At 36.7% G+C, this 22,255-nt stretch overlaps 1 protein-coding gene across 1 annotated transcript; it reads right to left on the minus strand.

Annotated features, from left to right (window-relative positions):
- Nucleotides 1-695: 695 nt before the first annotated feature.
- On the minus strand, nucleotides 696-2,501 carry LOC134847990 (apolipoprotein D-like). Its single transcript, XM_063865317.1, has 3 exons — nucleotides 2,157-2,501; nucleotides 1,618-1,780; nucleotides 696-1,139 (listed from the first exon to the last, which is right to left on the minus strand). The coding sequence occupies exons 1-3, from the start codon at nucleotides 2,389-2,391 to the stop codon at nucleotides 935-937; spliced, it is 603 nt and encodes a 200-aa protein (XP_063721387.1). The 5' UTR covers nucleotides 2,392-2,501; the 3' UTR covers nucleotides 696-934.
- Nucleotides 2,502-22,255: the final 19,754 nt, after the last annotated feature.

Below are 22,255 nucleotides of genomic sequence, written 5' to 3' on the forward strand. Positions count from 1 at the left end.
TTTTTTCGTAGAAAAAACACTAGTTGCTGTTTATTCCTTGATTTCATCATTGTTTTGCCCTTATTTCAGAAAATTGAAGTCAACAAAGACGCTCTGGTGTTTTTTCTTCTTTAAATTGATTTGAAGTTTTATTTTACATAAAAGACTCAACTCTTCACAGGCCTCAGTAACTTCGATCACTTCTTGTCGGGAAATATCAATCCAGTCATAATTTTGCTTGGACAATATTGATCATTTAAAGCTTTGTTGCATGTCGTGTTAATCTGCATAATGTATTACGTGTTCAGCTTAAGTCAGTTAAAGATTGTAAACTAAGATATCTATCCTAAATCACAGTATAAGAGCGTTTTTGAATAGTTTTAAAAATAGAAAGTTTTTTAAACAGCATAAAAAAGTTTTATATCAGCACAGAAGAAGCTAAAATACAAAATATCGACCAGACGTTTGTAAAGTGTCATTGAACTCAGGAAAACCGAAAAAATATGTTTGAAATTTAAAAAATGCTAGGTTAAAAAGCAGAAATCTGTTACAAAAAGTTTTTAAAATAAGATTAGCCCAACGAGTGAAAAAAAAATTAAAACGTTATTTTTTATGATTGCGCTATGGTATTTTAAAAGTGTATCAGAAATCAGAGCAAACAATCATTCCCACTGATTGAGTAATTTGCACTTTCGTGACTCGAGAACTAAACTTGCTTTCTTTTTAGCAATTTGAATTGAACTTCAAAATAATAAATCAAAACTGGAACTGTCAAAAATCGAATTTGAGCGCGTAATAAATTTTGCTGAAATGAAGAACAATAGCTCATCACAACTTTTATAGGTGTCTTTACAACGTTCATCCGCACTTAGCAAAAGAGGTTAAATAGAAGATTTTTGGAGCATCTGTTCTGTAATTTTAAAATTTAAGGTCAAATTATCAGTTCGAAATTTTTCTAAGCGGCTGGACAGTAGTCATTGCTCTGCACAGTGGCATGCAAGTTGTCCACTTTCACCCCAAGAGAAGCTAGCAGTCCCTTCAGATCGGCAATAACATCATCAGGGAGGGTCTTGGTTCTGGCCAGAATCCAAGCATCAACTGCGCCCACTTTATCCACACTGTCACATGAGTAGATCACAGCGTAGGAGGAAGTGTCCAGTCTGAAACGAAAACAGAACAATGATAAAATAAAAAGAAATCAATATTTTTATTGCCTACGGTAGACGTATTTTTGTTGAAATGCTGATGTTTTTAACTTTGAATAGCATTGAATAATATTTCTGAAACGCAGATGTTTTTCAATTTTCTGAATAATAATGTTTTTTTTAGATAATTTTGTTTTCTATTATGATCTTTAAACTTCTTGTAATCAATAGGAGCAAAATGAAATTTGAAAATTTCACAGATATGAGTTGGCATAAGTGTTTTTGAACTTTAATAATTGAAATTATTCAATGTAATTCAGCAGAAGAAAAAACTAGTTCTGCTACCCAATAATTCATGAGTATTAGTTTTTCGTGAATAAATTGTGGAAATGGAAAGCCATTTTACTAGACAGATTTATTCCTTAAATTTTTTCAGAGAGAATTTTTTGGAGTCAGAACATTTTTTCAGCTTTTGGTCAAAACAATTACTTGCCTGATGATGTTGTAGTTAGGAGCGGTGGCGTTCTGGGATGGGTATCCTGAGAAGGAGACAATCAAAGCAGCCAGAGGAGGGTTGGGTTGAATGGCACTGCCCACTATTCCAGAGTAGCCATCTTTCCGCCCGTAGCCAGTGTTGTTTACCTGCACATAAGTGCCTGAAAAAGTAAAATTATGGAGGTAAAGTCAAATTTTTGTGAATTCTCGATTTTGTGATAGGTATGTTGATTTTTGAACTTGTTCTTAAACTAAGTTAAAGCCAATCTATTTCGGATTTTTCCAGTTATTGGCCACCCGATATAAGGGGATTTTAAATTTTTCAAAAAGAGGCGTAGGATATGAGAAAACTGTTGGAGAGCGCTGCTTGAGGGTGAGACAATTCTACCCAACCTAGAAAAATAACCACAAATTTTATGTAGTTCTTAAGCAGGGGCTTAGTGATGACCCGTATAGCTCGTTTACTGCTCATTTCCCCCGTGGGTAAACGGGTAACGGGTGCATAACCTAATTTTGTATTTTCATAAAATTGCTAACCATTTGGACCGTTTTCCAGTGTGTAGGTTGCAAAGACACACTCTTGTCCCGCTTCGAAGTTGGGCACCCTGTATATCTCGTACCACCTGCCCATGTAGTCTGCCAGATTGGGCAGGTCCACTATCAACCCACTGATGTCCGGACACTCGCCGATGAAGGGGGCAGCCAGAGTCAGAGTCAGAGTCAAGTTGAGACCCAAGAGGCTCACAAATAGGGATTGGACACTTGAGAACATCTTTATTGATGTTTCAATTTCAAGCGGTGTTTGAATTATTGCTGATTAAGTTCCAAAATGATGGTATGCTTAATTGAAATGTCTTGGACTTAAACTGATGTTTGTATTTGTTGTTTGGCGGAAGTTGTTATATTTGTTCATGCCATGTACAGTATATTACCCTTTTCAAATACCATCACCAAATGAAACGAAACGCAAAATGTTCCCTAAATTATAAAATTCGAAAATGAATTGTAAAGTTTGAATTATAATACAAACTTCGATTTTTTTTTCTCGTACAAAAACTCGTTATTTTTCTGCTCATTGATTTTTGTGTTAAGCTTCAATATCAGTTCCAGAGACAAATCTTTAAAAAATGAATTTTTGTCGGAACGATTAAAAAATGAGAGAACAAAAGAAGAACAAAAGAGCGCATCCTTGTTGCGGCAAAATTGATCTGGTAATGGAATTGGGCAATTTTTTAGCGCAAGTTTTTATCAGAAAAAAAAAACATTCATTCATTGCTGCTTCGTAAACTGGTTTTTCAGTATGTATGAAAATTTTTGCTTCAAAAGATCTACAAGGTCATGTTTTCTATAGATTCTCTAAATATTTGCTCTTGAAACAGCAGAGGTTAAAATCCTCTTCCAATGTCCCAAAAATCTTTAGGCACTTTGTAGTATTTTGTTCATTTTTTCGTACTTTGCCGCTTTTTCTTTTCTTTTTAGAAATACATCCACTTCTCTGTGTGTTTTTAAAAGTAGTAATTGTCCTCGCGTGTATTTGTTTCGTACCGTACTCCTTTTCCACAGCTCACCGAGGGACCTGCATTTAGTTTTATCATAAATCACTACGAGGAAAATATGTGTCTCATAGGAGGAAAAAAACTGAATGTGATGGTGGAAAAGTGTACTCGAAACTTTAAATGAAATAAAAACCATTCTATGCCATCATACAAATTTTGACGCAAAAACTTAAATTTTCTACAAAGAAAACTTCATCCTTTATACTAATTTTTTCATCAGAAACCTTAATTGTTTCACTTGCGAGAGCAGCAAGTAACTTGTAATCAGGAAATAGAACTTTTCCCGTAAACATTTTTTCTACAAAACTGTAAGAAAATAACTTGCTTGTTTATAGAACCTCAACAATTTCTAGGCCCATTCGCAATTGGTTTTGCTGATTTTCGACTATATTGATTGGATTATTTTGTTACGCTTTATAGTAATCTTTTGTAATGCCTTATTTGAAAGGCAATTTTTTTTCATACACTTTCGAGGATGTGAAAATGGGTGGCGTCTTAGAGTTTCTAAAGAGTTGAAACTGTTTTCGGATAAACGGGTGTCTATCAAAATATGGTTGGCTTTTTTTCGTCGGGAATTGATACTGAATGGGCATTTAATGCTGATCAGTACCTTACTGCGTTTTCCTGAAAAGGAACATCGGACGAGATAACTGTATGAAGTTTTTGTAGATGGAATATTCCTTACCTCTTTTTGTCAAATACTTTTTTGAATATGCAGTTTCCGTCTCAGTTTCTATTCGCTAGCTTTTGATTCCTTTACTAGCTTTTTATGGTACGTGTTGCGAAGCTCTGCCTTGCTTCTGTGTTAAAATGACCTTTTTTCATAGTTACAGACGGTTAAGAACACTGTTTGTTTGCCTGCCTCAATCAACATCAGCAAGGAATAAGGTTTAATTAACATTTTAAGCAAATTAACTATGAACAATCATGAAAAAAAGTTGATCAAAGTGGTTTCCGGAAGTGCAGATAGCCCTATTAGAACTCAGTTACTAGCGGTTCGAATGGTGCCAAAATTCAGTATATTCTAGACCTAGTTGAGGCAAGCTTAATAAGAACTCCAGATTTTCTGGAAACCTACTTCCAGTGTTATGCCCGAACCAAAAATTCCCCACACGAATTTTCGGATTTCGTTTTTCGGCGCCAACTAAACGCAGGGAGCCGAAACTATGGGAGTATGATGAGTAGTGACAAGGTGATTTATAACTTAAACGACATCCAACGATTGGATCTGAAATTATGAGTACTTTGGAAAAACACCCATTTGAACGGATATAGATAATTTACACAAAATTTTGAAAAATAGCGTTTTGGTTTTTTGGAGGCTGAAGACACTAGATACGAACTCCGAAAAAACGTATGTAGAACCACTCCAACGACTCCTTTCAGTTTCAATAACCTTTTCACGTGAGAATGAAATGACTCATTGAACTGGGATAACTTGGGAATTATTGATGGGATTTGGAGATTCTGAACCCGAATATGAAAAATTCACCCTCGTAACCGCAGGCTGACCCTTAAATGATGTTTGGACCAAAATTGCTTACAAAATTTTCAAAATTGACACCTCAGGGACAATCATTAGTGTAACTAAAACCTAAATCGAAAAGTATAATAACGAATTGCAAACAGCCCATTCTTAGGCAAAACAATTACGCTGAGATTTTTTAGTTTATTAGAGATAAGGACTTATACTAAACTAGAATGAGTTAATTCTCACCAAAAGTTGAGATTAGTCTTTTCTGAAGTTAGCGAGATCTCCTAAAGTACCTCAAAAATATGTTATCTGCACAGACACTGTAAATTTTAGCAAGTCGAGCTGAGTAGTTTGGTCGAATAACTGATTGCAACAAGATAATAAGGGTTCTCTAGAGATGGGGAATCGTGTAATTGCACTAATTGAAGTTGAACTGCTATTAGTTACTTATGCTAATAAATCGCGCACCCTTTCTTTTGCTTAGTTTATTAGATTCTAATCTGGCCACTTAGAACCTTCTGTAATTGGAATAATTTTTATCTGAATTTAATGACAATTGGAAGCTCTTGCGGTCGTTAGAATAGACGATACATCCATTTAAGCAGTATAAAAGGTGCAAGCGATAAAACACCATTCAGAATAGTTGTCAATAATTTAACATTTTTGGTATTGTGAGGAGTAGTGAATACTGGTCGCCCACTGAGTTCATTACCCAAGGGAGGGGTGCCAAAATTTAGGTGTGGGAACGGATCTAGAGAAGTAAACCCTAAATGTACCTTGGCGCTCCTAGGTGGGCCATACTCTCGATTGTTGTTGCTAAAATTTGCTGTTGTTGAACAAGAAGGACATCGATGGCCGAGGCTGCCTTGCCAACGGGCAGCAAAGGATATTTGGGTTCGGAGCGTTCAGACCCGATCAGTTTCCCCCTAACACTTACCAAAATTTAAGGAACTGGAGGAAACAGATTGCGTGGGTTGCAGATGTCAATCAATCGGAAGATGAACAAACTAGGATGGTGCTGCCCACCTGCTTAACGAGCTGAGTAATCGACAAGGTTACGATAGTGCCTGCCCACTTAAGTGATGAAGTTATTGGCTTCCTGGAAGTTGTAGGCTTCCTACGCTTCCGGAAGCCGGCAGAATTGAATGAACAGGCAGAATTGGATGCCATTCCAGAAAAAAACCGAGGTCAACAGGGTGACAAGGAAGGTCTCACGCAATTTTCAAGGCGGGTCAGAGCGCTAGGTAGTGAGGCAAACAGATACAAGGGTGCGCAAGCGAGAGATGACATGAAACGTGTGCAGTTCGTAGACGGTAAATTAGAATGTGAATTTCAGGAACTATTTGTGCGGAAGAACTCAAAAGTTTCACGCAGGAGTTAGCATGAGCTCAGTAATCGAAGCTGGCAAAAGAATAGGAAAAGCCGGTCAAATAATGTATGAGACTTGCAGACCGTACCAGACCTGATGTATGGATCCATCAGAGATGATTTGGAAATTTATCGCGCTAGACGACTTGAGACGGATCTTATAGGACTACGGAAGAACACTGACTAGAGGCTGGACGAACTAGCGTCGCAAATTCAGATGCAGAAGTTGTGGCACAATTACCTTATGAGGAACCAAAACGACCTTCTGCACAAATACAATGTATGACCGCATTGATGAGTAGGTTCGCAAACTCTGTTATCCCCGATCTCTACCAAGAACACTTACCCCAACAAGAACCAGTCCAGCCACTCAGGGAGTTATTCTACCACTAATATGTTATTAAAGGCCGAAATAACCTGTCTTAAGGAGGCGTTCGCTATGGTGCAAAGAGAAATGGGAACCAGGGAAGCTGTTTTGATTGCGGTCAGACAGGTACAGGTCACAATTCAAAAGAGTGCCCCCGAAGCACATTGACCATGTAAATGACCGAGAACCGAAACAACAGAAAAATCTGGAGGAGAATTTGTGCCGGCCATTTTCAAAAGACCGCGGGAAACCAGACGAGATGCCCCGACGGTCGATCACTCTACACAGAGGAGCAACCCACACAATTCCCCAGAGGAAAAGAGACATAGTGAGTTGATAATAGGATATGAGCAGGTGATGTCACTATTTCATCAATTACTCTCAGCATCAGTGGATAAGTGGTAGTCAGCGGTGAACATGCAACTAGAGACAAAGACATGCAACGAATTTGCCGATGTCACTCATGTACTATATGGCGGACCCTACGAGGCAATTGTGGATGCTTTCGTAAGCGGGACGTGTGTAGAAACACTATGGACATTGGAGCCACGACTAACTTTTTCTGACGCGAGTTGGCTCTGAGCCTAAAAGACACGTCAGAGGTACGACATTACAAGGAACAGTCCTGAAACTTCAGAGGAACGGCTAGGCATTTAGAGACCGCTTACGGTAAAATGTTGACGGACGCATCACAACGAATTTAAAATTGGATCAATTGAAGACCATATTGACGCACTAGTGGTTCCCTGGCTGAAACTCAGATAATACATGGACTGCGCTCGACGAAAGAATACATAAGGTCTGTGAGTTTTTGTTGCGGCAGATTGTGGACCGGGCCGACGGAAGATTCTGCGTTCCGGTGTGTTATGTGATTCCCAAAATGGTTAGAGACAACTGTCCACGTAGCCGCCAGACATTGGAGGCAGACATTGTCGAGCAGTATCAAAGTCCACACCTGTGTGAAGGCAGAGTTAGGAGAGTTCGAGGACTATCGACCGAACGACGAAGTATCCGAAAGTTGGCCTGGTGTTTACGAGAATCAAAGTGTTCGGTTGGTTCAAACGGAACAGTAGGATGTTTCGCTAGAAAACTTTTTGAAAGAATAGGAAGACCCATCTGGGAGAACATAGCCGCATTTAGGGAGGTGGAAGACGACGAAGGAGATGCTATCCGCTGGGATCAAACACTCTGCGATTGCCTCGTTCCAGAATTAAGATGAAGCTCTTGGTCATTTGTTCTACTGGTCGGAGTTAACTGACGAAGAAGGGGACATGCCGTCGTTGGGACTAGTATCATCACAAAGGAATAGGCAATTTAGTACCGAACCGAAGAGTTGACTTACTGGTATCGACAAAACGAAATGAGTATAAGAGGTGAAATTTTCTGAAAGAAATGGTATCAGAGGGAGGCTCTCCGCCAGCGTTCCCGTTTCTGTTCCATCGGCTTGTCTGGAAGAGATCCTGAAGCAGCTGCATTCATCAGAAGCAAGGAGAGGACAACTCGCAGTTGAAGAGTCACTGGCTAGAATCCGGAAGAGAATCTGGTGGCCGACGATGAGGTCGGATGTTGAAAAAAAGGTTCAGAGGTGCCCACCAGAGTACAAAAAGAAATCGGAAGTGAGCGGCGGATCACGCTCATTTTGATTCAAGAATCAAGTTCAGTACGGTGGCAGTTTTTCTTTTGGGATCAGATACAAAGACAACAAACGCGAGAGCGAAGCATGTGCTTGTAAAAAAGGACGCAATCACGATGTGAGTAATTTCAGTTCCTCTGATGTCAACGTGTTCTGCTGACGTGGCCCGCGAGATAGTCAAGAATTGGGCGTTGAATTCGAAGCTCCCAACGTCTTGCGCACAGATCAAGGGAAAAAATTTGGTGGTAAATTGATCCAAGAGATGTGCCGACTTTTGGGCATCGACAAAATCCAGACCTATCTGTTGAGAAGAAACGTAACGGACAGGCGGTAAGGAACAATGGGAAGAAGAATGATTTTAATTTGAAGTATTGCACGGAGAATCCAAAGAACAGGGACACCACGTTGCTATATTTGAGCTTCATCTATAATACGACGATCAATCGGTTAACAGGAACTACGCCATTATTTATGTTCCATCGACAGGAGTACCAGTGTTCAGTTGATATATTATATGCGAAACCTCACGACGGGGTGTTGATAAAGGAGCGTTTTGAGGAAAAGCTAGTCGAGCTGTTCCGAGATCCACACAAAAGCCCAATAAAAGTACTCGGGCGGACCAACGTCGACGAAAGGATCAGTACTGGAGGAAAATTCGTGGTGAACCTTATGCGACGGGTGACAAACTCTTCTTTGTATGGTCGAAAAAAAAATATTTGGTCAAAAAAGTCTTTCGGCCAATGGGAAGGACCCTATGTTGTGATGGCCAGGGTTTTCCGAAGTCAATTGCTAGTCACAAAGGTTTCCAACCCGTGAATGTTGTAATTTCTGCATTTGAAAATTTTGAACATGACATTGAGGTGACATTGCATCCAGACAAAACCACTGGGAGGACGCGACCGACACGCTAGGTGTCAACTAGCTTTTTTAATAACCCAGAGACGTATGCGCTTATGAGAATTTCGGAAGGAATAATCGGATAGAGTCCAAACATTATACAGGGCCAACCCAGGAACCTCATAGAGGGTTGTCACAAAGAAACTTAGTGTTAGCTGAGCCACAGGTTCATCCACAAAAAGCGATGGAAGTATGTAGAGAAGAAGAAGACGCAGTGGAGACTTTTGATTCAACCTAAATTGAAGCTAAAAGGAAGGAAGGGCCCGCGAATCTCCCGAGCGAAGCTGAAGGCAGACCTTCGCACAGACGTCAGCAGTTGAGTCAGACAGATGGCGAAAACTTGCGGATAAGGGAAGGATAAGCTTAATGGTAAAGGATTTAAGAGATAATAGAGAGGTTAGCTATATGAAAATGAGTCTCAGTTAGATTAGTATGTTAGATAGAGCTAAATTAGCTTGTGGAAATGCCCTTAATTTAAATTCTGTGGCAAGCAAAATTCGGTAGAAAAATAGACTAGAAGAGTAAACTGTGAGACCGATGTTCCTAGCACTGTTTGACAAAACTAAGAATTTTTCCTTGAAAATTGCATGCAGTATCGGAAACGAAGAGAACGTTTCCAGTTTTGCGAATTAAAACAAAGTCTGGAAATGCAGAGAGATGACCAATCCCTAAAATTTTCGAATCTTGAAGGAATTAGTGCCTCTTCTGGTAATATATATCAAACAGGACAGATAGTGCAACGGGGCTGAACGCGAATATGGAAAATTGCATTGAAAACCTTCAAGATTGACACCGAAAAGTGGCATAATCCCGAGCCTCAACCATTTGAAACTGGAATCGTTCTTCTTAATTATAACTTTTAAAAGAAACAGAACTTAAAAGAAGATAGCTTCCACATTGTATAATTTGAGTAGTTGAATTAATTAAGGGGAACTTGGCAGTTATTGAGTTTAGCTTAGCTTGGCGAATGAGCTATTAAACTAAATTCAACTGGGTTATAAAAAAGTAGTACCAGAGGAAAACTGGAGTAATAGGAGCGCGGCATGGGAAGTAGTGCTCGTAAAAAATGAACCGACGAGATAATTACTTGGCTTCCCGGATATGGTTTTTTTGTCAAAATAAGAAGCCTAATCAGCGAACTACGTTCCTTTGATAGCTAGAAGGTCGGGGAATTGGAATTGATAATAAATAAGATTCTTAGACACTTAAAATGAAGTAGCTACCCATGAGAAGGATCCTTCCCTACCCCTACCCCGGGAAGTCAGAACGTTAACGGGATATTCAAAAAAAAATCTTGTGATTTGTTTAAGTAAACTTAAGTTGTTTTAGAATTGAAATTATTTTGATATTTGCACAACTTGCTTAGAAATATACAAACTGAAGTAGGACTTTAATACTAGTGTCGTCAGTGGAAAAATTCAGTTAGGACATTGCTGAAGGGGTCCGAAACAAAATGTCATGACTTGTAGGGATGATCATATTTCTAACTGCAACCAAAACTCAAATAAAAATTTTAACAAAGAGTACTGAACAGCCTACTCTTAGACAAATCAATTACGTTGAGAGCGAGCGGTTCGTTGTGGTAGTTAGTTAGAGAGAAAGAGTATTACTAAATTAGAAATTAATTACTTCCCACCAGAAGTTGATAACAGTGATTCAGTTAAAGTACCTCAAACGAATACTCATCGGTAGACACACTATTAATTTTAGCAGGTCGAATTGAGTAAATGTGCGTAAATACTGCGTGTAATCGGATAGTAAGGATTCTTTAGAGAAGGAGAATTGTTATCATCAACTGAAAGTTGCACTGCTTTTAGATAAATCTGATAAATCGCGGACCTTGCCCTTCGATTAGATTATTAGAATATATTCTGGCCACTTACAGCCTCCTTCCTTTGAACTTATTTTTATCTGATTACAATTAGAATTAGAACCTCTTGCAATAGTTAGAGCGGACGATACGGCCATCAGAGCAGTACATAAGGGGCAAGCGACATAAAACCGTACAGAATAATTGCCACCAACTTAAGATTTTAGGGGTTGCAAATAGTAGTGAAAGTCGGTCACCCTGTTAAAGTCTTTCCCCAAGGGACCACTTTGCGGTGCGTTTAAATAGGGTTGTACGAATGAGAAGAAATCTCTTAATTCTACAGATGTCGCTATATAGCTATTTAGTATTTCAGTTTGTTGGTTTGTGGCTATTAGAAAATTTTTGTCTAATGTAAGTTGGCGAAAAATACAATTGGTATTTTTCAGGGAACACAAAACGTGTTTTAAAAGCAGAAAGGATATCTTGTTTTAATCGTTAAAACCTTTACTTTCAATTTGCTTATCATCTTTTAACTTTCAAATAGATCTGGGTGGTCATTAAATTATACTAACTTTTGAAAGTACTATGAATGAAGAGAACCAATGATTCGTACTCACATTTTTTCAATCGTTAGTTAACTTTATCATAGTTCTTACAATTTGTAGCCGAATATCAAAACGCTGTGAAAATTAGTTCTTTGTTTATTGAAAAAGAGTAAAAGAGGTTTGCGTCGTCATTTAGGGAGCCTGAACAAAAATAAATTCCATTTAAGTTTTTTTGAACCATTGACACTAAAGTAATCATAGAGGTTACAGAGTTCCAAAGTTTTCAACTGTTTTGTTTTTTTTTCTCTCTTTTTTAACTGTTTTGTTTTGTTTTTTTTAGTGTTTTTTGAGCTATTTTGTAATTTTTAGATCATTTCTTCAATGGATCAGTTACAAATATACGCCTGATGTTTTTTCATAGAAACAAAAACAATGTTTTTGTATCTCAGCCAAATAAAAGGAATGGTGTAGGACTATATCGATATTTGAGAAATATGTATAAGTGCGAAACATTTTATATCAATAATCTTTCTCAAAAACTTTTAGGATTTTCAAGTTTTTCAAGGAGATTTGACCGAATGGAAGTAGATGATTCAAATATGCTGCTTCCTGTACCCATTAAAAGTCTCAAAACCGGATAGAAATTCTATAATAATATAAGAAAATAATTTTTGATTTTCTGTTTTAAAATGCTTTATTTCATACTTCAGAACGAAAACAACCAATTTCTGACTAGAAATCAGGGGCAGATTTAGGGGCGGGGGGCAGTGGTTGGACGCCCCTTCCCCCCTCAGGGACTCGACCCCCGCCGACTCAAATGGTCCCCCCTTTGGAACTTTTTAAGAAATCCATTTTTGGCCGACCGACCCTAAAATTTTTCTAAAGGCGCCTTTGGAAACATATATATCAAAAAAATATTAGCTTTGAGGGGGAGCGCACGCCAAAAAAAAACCTGATTTTTTTTGTCAAAATTTTCCAAAAAGTTCCCAAAAACGGCGAGAAATACTTAATTATCGATTTGAAATTTGATCAGAAATCCTCGCGAGATATTAACATAAAACATAGAGTTTCTAACAAATTTCTTATTTCTCATTCAGTTTCTGGTCCGAGTTTTTCAAAAACCAGGCTTTTTCTAGTTTTCTAACTAGTTTTCATCTATATCTGGTCCTCAGTTTTCTCGCTCTAGGCTAATTCTAATCCAAAATTGATCAAACTATCTGAATAAAAATGTTTTTCCTAAAAAATGAGAAAAATCTGACTTTATGTGGTGAAAACAAAAACGTTTCAGTTTGCAAATCTGAATTTAAAACTAAATAAATACATGATGTAGAAGACTTCAAACTTTTTTACTGGTCTTGTAACAAGCGCGAACGAAAATTTTAATATTAATAAATGTTTCAATATCTATCATAAAACATTAATTCGATTATAAAATCTTTTTGAAAAGCTTAAACTATTCAGTTTTACCATGTGAAAAGCAAATTCATTTTTAAGCAAGCTCAAACGAAAATTATAATATGAATAAAAGATTTATAAAACATTGATCCGATTACTAAAAAACTATCTTAAGAAGCATAATTTATACAATTGCCTCATGTGAAAAACTGATTTGCTTTTAAGCTATTTTTACTGAAAGTTAAGAAATTTACACAGTAATTGAAATGACGGTGAGCCGCATGTCACAAAGAAGAAAAACACCGAAAAATTCGGTTTGCAAAGTAACTTTTGGTTATTTCTACTTATTTTCTGGCATCTCGCACAAGCAGTAAGAAATGCCAAACATTCGACTCAACCAAAAAAATTTAAAAAATTAATTAAGTGGAAAGGTCTGAAAAAAAATACTCGATCTAAATGATGCCGCATTCTGACCGAAATCTGCATTTTAAAAACTTGATTAGCAAAATTTAAAGAAGCAGCTAATTGGAGTTGTTCACCTTTTTTCTCAGAACAAACCCGCACTCAGGAAAAAGATAAATTAATCGACTGTAATACAATAATAATTGTTGCTCTATCAAAATTACAATTAATTATGAGCGCCAAATTTAGATGTTCAAACGATTTTTAATCCATTATTTTAATAAATTTTTTTTATGACATTATAATAAATTATTATCAATTATTATCGATTATAATTTTTCCGAAAATGTCTTTAAAGCTTTTATAATCTCTTATAAACTCTTATAGTCTAATATAATACTGAGATGTTTTGTCACTTTGGTTCTTCTGAACACAGAGTTTTACCACGAAACAAAAGTTTCATAGAGATCCCTCCACATTAGTTGAAAGAATCCCGAGGTAGGTGAAATATATATCTATATATTTCTTCTGTATAAATCATGAAAGTAGAGCAGTGTGCTGATATTTTAGTGGTCAAAAAAATAAAAATAAACACATCATGAAACAAGTATAATTAAGATGAAATGAAAAAATTAAAAACGTTTTAAATTTTAATTGATTTGAAAACGGTTAAACCAGTTTTCCCATTTTTCAGATAAACCAACGTCTACGAAAAGCATAAAACGCAAGCAATTTATCTGCATTGTCGAAGACGAAAAGTGCGAACAAAAAAGATTATAAACAATTATAATCGATTATAATGTATTATAACTGGTTATATTTGATTTCAAGAAGAGAGATTATAATCGATTATTAATTGATTTAAATCATTTTTTTCTCATATTTTTGGAAGAATGGTACTCAAATCATATTATAATTAAATAATAACGCTTGAAACTGGATGCGTGAAACTGTCCAGTTGCTTGACGGTGCTTGAGGGTGAAGCAACAGCCCAGAAAATCAACCACAAAAATAGCATGTAATTCTTAAATACAGGGGCACAACATCGATTCGCCATGATGAGCTGTACATCTCTTGTGTTGGTCATTTCCCCCGTGGATAAATGGTCTTAATTTAAATTTAAGTAAATACGGCAATTTTTTGCAACCTGGGTGCAAAGTTGCTAACAATCTTCAAGTTTCAGCACTAGAGAACATGTTCTAATTCGACTATATTGTACTTGGGCACTGACTCAAATGCTTAACTATCGTTGTTTTGAGTTTGGCAAGTGCGGTTTTGCCATGGCAGTAAACTTACAAAATGTCGCACAATTAAGTTCTTATGCATTCCAAGCAAAAACCACAAGGTAAAACAAGAGTAGCCGAGTTCTTTTTAAGAAGCATAAGAAATTTCGACCATGATAATTTAAGAAAAATCGTAAAATAAACTTCTTTTTTAAAAAAAAAGTGTTGCTTCTTTATTCCTGGTGCCATTAGGCCATGAGAGGAAATGAATGAAAGCCTAGAATTTAGGCATAATCAGCGTTTCATAAAAATACCAAATAAAGTAAATTCAACAACAGTTTTCGTCCAGAATAAATACAAAAACTCGAAGAAAAAAACTCGTTCGTACTAACTTTATTGTATGAAAACTAAATTTTCAAGGCTTAATTTCAATAACAGATGTTATTTAATTTGATAAAATCCAATAACTCGCTTTCTTCGTCGAAGTCGAAGACCAAGAAACAACAATTTCAAACCTGTTTCTCTTGAACGAAATGTCTCTTGAACGAAATGTCCTGTTTCTCTTGAACGAAATTTCTCTTGAACGAACAATTTCAAACCTGTTTCTCTTGAACGAAAGGTCCTTAATGCCATTTGAGTCACGACTCAAAGGGCTTTGTTATGATCTATAGCTCTGATAAAATGTTACTTTGTTGTAGCTAATTCTAAGTTAAAACTAATAAAAAGAATAAAGGAATTAAAGTGAATTAGTCCAAAGTGAAAGCATTAAAAAAAGTGAGCAGATCATTCTCTCCGCCGGAGAGAATGGCAAGTGAAGGTCATATGTGAGTGACCTGTTATCTATTTAAGATAAGTAAAGTTTGCAATAGATGCAAGATAAAATACGAATCACAACATTCCTCTAAGCAGGAAACATTTTAATTAGCGCCAAATAGGTAAATACAAATTAACTGAGTCCTTTTCCCCCTTTTTTGGGGAATAGAGAAGCAAATTTTATTGCACAAGAGTGAAAACGACTGAATGACTAAACAGCGTACTAACAAATGGCACAAGGTAATGCGTAAGTAATTAAGGATGGGATTATCCAGTATCCGACGGATATGACTTAAGAAAGCAAATATGTAGCCGCACGTCTAATAAACAGTTATCACCATGAGTTACCTGGTGATGGGGTATGACGCCCCTAAGGATTAAAAATAACTGCAATCTGAATCATCTTGAGGAGACAATTGAGGAAAAAGAAAATTAAGGATTAGTGTGCTTAAGGTAAATTGAGGAAAAAGAAAATTAAGGATTAGTGTGCTTAAGGTAAGGTTACGCAATCTGAGTATACAGACTTTAAAAATAGGACATGGTGAGATTTAGCAACAAGAAGTGAGAATGAAAGGTACTTATCATAGAAAACGGTACTAAGTTATCATTTACAATTTCTGTAATCGTTCAAAAAGTTTTCAAGTTCGGTATTGAAAAGTTCGCTATCGAGTTCTGAGTGCTCGCCAAAATTTTCAACTGCCATTTTTAACGATTCGTCGGTGGAAGAGGTAGACATTTGATCAGGAGATGGAGAATCCGAATCAATTATCACTACTTCCGCCGGAGTTGTAGTATCGATAGCTTCATGATTGATGTTGTCTTCGATTTCTAGTACGATTGGGTTATCTGCAGAGCCAGAGGTTTCTTGAGGAAGATCTACAACATCTATAAAGTACCTTTGACCGTAAAATTTTGGTGGTCCAACATTCCTACTAGAGCGTCGAATGGTAGGAGCATCATTACCAGGTTTGTTGGAAGAATCGAGAGTTGTAGATGAATCGTCTGCATAGTCGACTATTTCGTAGACCGGGAAGTCTGTTATTGGGTCCTTTTCCGCTGAATTAGGCATGACTTGCAGCTCTTGTAGTTTGCTATTTCCAAATTCCTCTGCCTGAGGTGCAGCACTCTGGTCGCGAGAAGTAGAGCTTTGGCTTGCAGGGATGATGCTTATTGGGCATTCAGTAGTTTGGTCCTGACTGCGACCTGATTGCGAGTTTTTGGATGCGGCTTTCTCGATTTATATTTTCGTCTCGAACACTCCAGCGTCTGACCTAATTCAACATTAGAGTTAGGGAAATAAGGGAATGAAATGTTTCCTTTAAAAGGTCTGATCTTAGACAAGTTTGATTTAGGAATCGCAATGTCGGATTTTCGTATTATTTTTCCGTCGGAAAGTTCTTCTGTCGAGGTTGACGAATTTATAATTCTTTTGTTTAGTTCCTTATAGAAACAGTCCCGGTTGATGTTACCGTTTGTTTTCCGAAGTCTTTTACCTTTGAAGGGGCTTTGGAGGGGTGTTCTGTCGGCTTTAGTTTTTGAAGATGAGGCATAGTCTGTGTCGTAGCCCTTTTCGGCTGGTGATAGGTTCTTCTTTGCTACCAAGTTGTCTTTGTATCCATCTTCGAGTCTATCATCCAATTTCCAGTCGTTCGCCCTTTCTTTTGATAAAATTGATTTCCCTTTGTCTAAAATTCCAATGGATGGTTTACCAGAAGCTAATTGTTTCCAAATTGTATTTGGTTTTCTGTTATATTGAATTTCAAAGGGAGAACTTTTGATTTTGGTTTGGTATGATGAACATAGGTTCCAGATAACTTTTGAAACGGCGTTTTGAAGTGTACATTTTTGATGTTCCTGTAATATGGCTAGTAGTTTAATTTTTACAGTATGTACCAATTTTTCCACTAATTTGTTGGAACGATGGTCGCCTACTGTACAAAATATTATTTTGATATTGTTCGAATCACAGAATAATTCAAAATCTTGGCTTGTAAAGCAAGTCGCGTGGTCTACCATTATTGAAAATGGTATACCATGTAAAAATATGTAATCCTGAAGAACTGCACTGTTTTTGCAGAATTAGAAGATGTAATTTTTGCCGAAGGAGTTTTAGAAAATCTATCGATGCAAAGTAACATATATTTGTTTGACCCCCAATTTGAATCCAAAGGTCCAGCGAAGTCTAAGTTAAGTTCGTCATTTGGTTCTAATAAGGGGAGAAGTTCGCTTGTTTGTGAATTTGGGATAACAGTTTTCAAATTCTTACCCGCCGATGTACATTCAGATTAGTTAATGCCATGGAAAAAAATTTGTCTGTTAATATGGGGCCACCAGATTTATTGGGCCAAGTACTTCATTCCGAATTGACCAGGATGAGTTTCATGGAGTGTCTTCATCATAGCGTTTCTGAGGGTAAAAGGTATAACTAGTTTACCGTTCATGTATAACAATCCGTCGAATTCGTGTAAATCTCTTGTGAAATGTTTGAAGTAAGGGGAATTTGCATTGATCTTCTCTCCTTTGTTTTGAAGTGCCTTGACTATCGGGCTTAACATGGGATCGTCTTCGGTTAAAAGGGCTACCAGCTTGGCATTAAAAAGAATGTTGAAGTCCATGGGACGATCGGGCAACTTCAGGTTTTCGCGGTCTTTTTTGACGAGAGTAGCGTCATCAGGTAATAAAGGAAAATCTAAATCTACTGAAATACCGGAAGCAGAGGGAATAATTACACTAGTTTTATGATTCATATAAACAGTATCTACAATTTTTTTTATCTACAGGCGAGTTAATTAATCTACAGTTAAGAATTAAGAAGTAAAAGAATGCGGAATTAGAAATAGAAATATTTATTGGGTTTGTGTTTGTGTAATCCGTTGGAATACACTTTGAAGTACAAAACTCAGTTCAATTGTGATTAGATGAACAAATTGGGAAAGTCGAATTGATTAGTTTTAGAACTGACGCTATTAAGTAATTACGTAATTTTGCGTAATCGGAATTTTCCAGATTAGAATCAATGGCTGAGCAGGAAATTCTTTGTTTCTCCGACGGTTTAATTGAATTGTTAATCTTATTAATATTTGCTACTACGAATTCTTTGTCGTAATGAGATATTGGAAGGGTTTTTCTAGATGGAATCCTAGAAATAAGATCAGTAAAGCCCATATCTTTTCCTGCTAGATGTTTAATTGTAATTGTAAGCATCATTATCTGAACCACCTTTCACCTGCAGGTGAGTTTTACCTGCACCCACCTGACACCTGAAGGTGCATCCTACCTTCACCTACCTGTCACCTGAAGGTGCATCTCCCCACCAGCCAAATACGATAGGTTAATTTATTCAAACCACCAACCGTCCACGCCCCCCCCCGCAACCACTCCCAAGACAATCACAACACCCCCCCTCCAACACAATCACAACACTTGTCTTTCCAGATTGAAATTATTACCCTTCCAGGTTGAATAAAACCACTAAACGTTCACGTCCCCCCACTCCCAACACAACAAACCCTCCCAACACAACACCCCACTCCCTTCCACCCCCCCCCCCAGATTGGAATAATCACCGGTATAATGATTAATTAATAACCCTATCCCCCCTCGGTTGAAATACTATAAAAGCAATTACGCCGCCAAACGCAACCAGTATTTGAAAACTTCAAGCCTACGTAACTGTCCTAAATTTTAATTTAAAAAAAATTCTCATGTCGAAATAGGTTTTCTGGAAGTAGCGCTTCAATTTGGTATAGATCAAAAAACACTATGGTCGGGAGTGGCAGAAAAAATGGTAAATGGTTTCAATAAACAGAAAAGACTTTTCAAAAAATTTATAGGATGCATAATTCAATCCACCCAGTCATATAAAACTCAAATCCAGTGATTTTGAAAAAGTTTTCTTTGTTCGTGAACACCATTTACCATACTAACTGCCACTCCGGACCATTTAAGTTGAAATAAAAAAAAGTAAAAGGCCCGAGGCACCCAAGGTATCCCTGAAAACACTTCTGAAAACAAGACAGTAAAGATAAAAAAGGTAAAGGGTAAATGGTACCTCGGGTTTTCGGTTTATGGCCGTCAAGTGAAGGGAACCAAAGAAAGAAAGAACTTATTATTATGATTATTATGATTATTATGATTATTTTCGGCCTCACTCATCATGATTATTTTCGGCCTTACTTAATATGTATTCATTTTCGGCCTATATTGGATCGGCTAAATGGTCGCTACCCTGGACAGACGTTGACTCAACATAGTTAATACTAATGAGATGACGTTTATTATCATGTTCTAGAAGAAGAAGAAGTGTAAACTCAAGTCTTCTGAAAAGACAATAAAACAAATATGAAAACATGAAAAATATCAATAGTTAAAGTTTCAAAGTATCAAACATCAGTTGTAGTCTAGGTGTAGTTGTTTGGGTAACATCAAGTCAGCTTTTAACGTTTATAAAAATAAAAGTGACCCTTTATTACGGTGTAACTCATGTTTATTGGGACAAATCTCTGAGAGAAGATTCGTATTATCATAATTCTGCAAGTTTATGCAATTTTCTGAGGTCGCACTATTTGAAGGATTTATTTTCGAAAAGTAATTTAAAAAATCGAATTGAAAAAAAAAAGGAAAAAACACATTGATACCAACTAAAATTACATAGCCCAGAATAATTCAAAACAAAATGAAACGATGATGTTTGTTGAAAAATAATGGAATATGATCGATTAAAATGTATTATAGTTGATCAAAATGGAATATAACTAAAAAAAAATCAAATTTTTTTTCAAAATATCGATTACAATCAATTATGTTTTTTTTTGTTTCGAAAAATAGTAGCATTATAATCCGTTTTTAATCATTTATAATCGATTCTTAATGAAATTTATGAAGACTGACAATAAAAATCCCTTATAATCTATTAATTTCTCATTTTACTGAGTGCGGGCACACTGGAATCCAGTAAGTGAAGAGCTGTTCGCCAATTGATAGCAACAGTAGCGTCATGTAGCCAGAGTGTACATTTTAGATTGAAACGAAATAAATCCTTTGAACTCAGCGACAATTTGTAATTGTCAAAAACTTAAGTTTGTGAAAAGTCAAAACTGACTAATTTGGCACGGAATGTCTCAAGCTGCAATATTGACGTTGTGTTGAACAAATATTCTAACATTCAGTTTACAATTCGTGAAGTTATTGTAAACGTTTATTGCAAAGAAACGTTAGCTATGTGCTAGAATCACTGAAGTGTTATATTTACATATAATTGCGACATCCATGCCGTCTCTTTGAGTGTGATGGTCAGAAGTTAAGGTATAACTCACTTGACAATCCAACTTCAAATAAGATCATTCAAATAAGGCAATTTCTAGTCAATATATTGTGACAGATGTATCCAAAACGGGTTGAAAACACATAATTGATTTTCAAGTTTTAGCGACTTGGTACCCAGTTTTGTTTGAGATTTTTAAAGTTTCAATAGAAAACTCTGAAATGTATTACTCTGGTTACATGAAATGGAAAGGATGTGACCAATCACAATCCAGCTCTTCTCTCACTGAATTCCAGTGTGACATTATTTACTGGATCCAGTTCGGCTATCTCGTCGTCGGCTTCCTGGGCTGCTTTATCCACTCATACGTCGCTTTTTCCTATGTCTATCAGCAGATTGGAGTTCGAACCCCCATCGAGACCATCATTTTAAGCTTCTCTCTTTACGACCTGTTTTGCTGCTTCGGATTATTTTCATACAAGTTTCTACATTTTCTACCAGTTTTCAATTGGCGTCTTAATTGTATCATTGTGAATATCTTTCAACCTTTTTGGATTTATGGTCTTCTGTTAATGATTTTGATGCTAGCTGCAAACAGATTCTACGCCATATGTTGCCCTGTACCATTATACGACCTGCGTTTCTCAGAACGGTCAGTTATAAAGTACACAACTTCAATTCTAGCATTCACCACTCTGATATCTGTGACACAAGTCATGTTGAACAACTGCATATGGAAAAACGACATCATTACATATTTTGCAAGTTTCAATAAGTATATTTTGATTTCTGTCTATGTCTTGTTCCTTTGTCTCGTTATATATTTGTATGTTCGAATCCAAATAAAATTCAGAAAGCGGATTGCAGAATATGAAAGAATTAGTTTTCTCGCTGGAGGCGCCCTCGATGATGACCTGACAGAGGATCGAACCTATATCAGAGCCCTTTCGTTCGCCCTTGCAATCAACTTAATAATACTTCTTCTGGGCGGGATCGTCACGGGTGTATCGGCGTGTACTGACTTCAACGTGTTTACAGATCTCGACAACCACCCACTTATAGTGACTCTCAGCATTCTCCATAATAGTGCAGCTTTGGTGTTCGTAATTAACCCCTTCATATTCTACTCCACTAGCAACGAGTTCAGGATGAAACTGGCGCGACCTCTCAGTGCCATTAGAGGCGCTGTCGGCCAAGAAAACCAAATGCCGATTGCAAAATTGAAGACAGAAATTAATCCGTGGGATTAACCTGGAGAAACAGCAAAATTCGCATGGAGAAACAGCAAAACTCGGAAAGGCAGGTTATTTCGCCTATTTAAAGATTTAATATATGCGGAATATTTATGTACTATATTTTCAAAAACAATTGATTTTATTTTTTTCATTTATTTTTTAAATTTTCATCCATTTTTTATGGCAAACAGTACTCAAAATTATGGCAAACAGCATTTAGCCAATAGCAACACCTAGCGGTTTTGATTGGTTGAAATTTTTCGAGCATTTGCTCCTTCAAGCATGAGAACCCTCCCCAATACGCTTCACTGTGAAGCATAGGAGGTGACAAATATTTGTAGAAATTCACTTAATAATTAAAATGAACAAGACCGCTCGTATATCAGGGTAAAGCCCTGAATTTTCCGGTTTCCATTAAATTCATATCGAATATACTTTTGTGAAAAGAAAAATTTTAAAAACTGGAACCTGATCTAGACTACATTTTATGATTGGATAATTTAGATATTTTACCAATGTAAAGTATTTAATATTAACCAATCATGATCCATCTAACTAACAACCCACTTATTTGTAAGTGCTGAAGTTACTTGTAATTTCAGCACCAGAGAGATTTGAATTTAACTTAGAAATTAGTTGGACTCTCCCGAGCACT

Source organism: Symsagittifera roscoffensis, chromosome 6, assembly GCF_963678635.1.
Source record: "Symsagittifera roscoffensis chromosome 6, txSymRosc1.1, whole genome shotgun sequence".
Taxonomy (NCBI): Eukaryota; Metazoa; Xenacoelomorpha; order Acoela; family Convolutidae; genus Symsagittifera; species Symsagittifera roscoffensis.

Excerpts from the sequence above, each read along its gene's own strand:
- LOC134847990 (XM_063865317.1), bottom strand. The coding sequence starts at position 2,391 with ATGTTCTCAAGTGTCCAATCCCTATTTGTGAGCCTCTTGGGTCTCAAC. Across the intron at positions 1,781-2,156 it reads ACTGGAAAACGGTCCAAATG|GCACTTATGTGCAGGTAAAC; the intron begins GTTAGCAATTTT and ends TTACTTTTTCAG. Across the intron at positions 1,140-1,617 it reads CCTAACTACAACATCATCAG|ACTGGACACTTCCTCCTACG; the intron begins GCAAGTAATTGT and ends TTTTCGTTTCAG.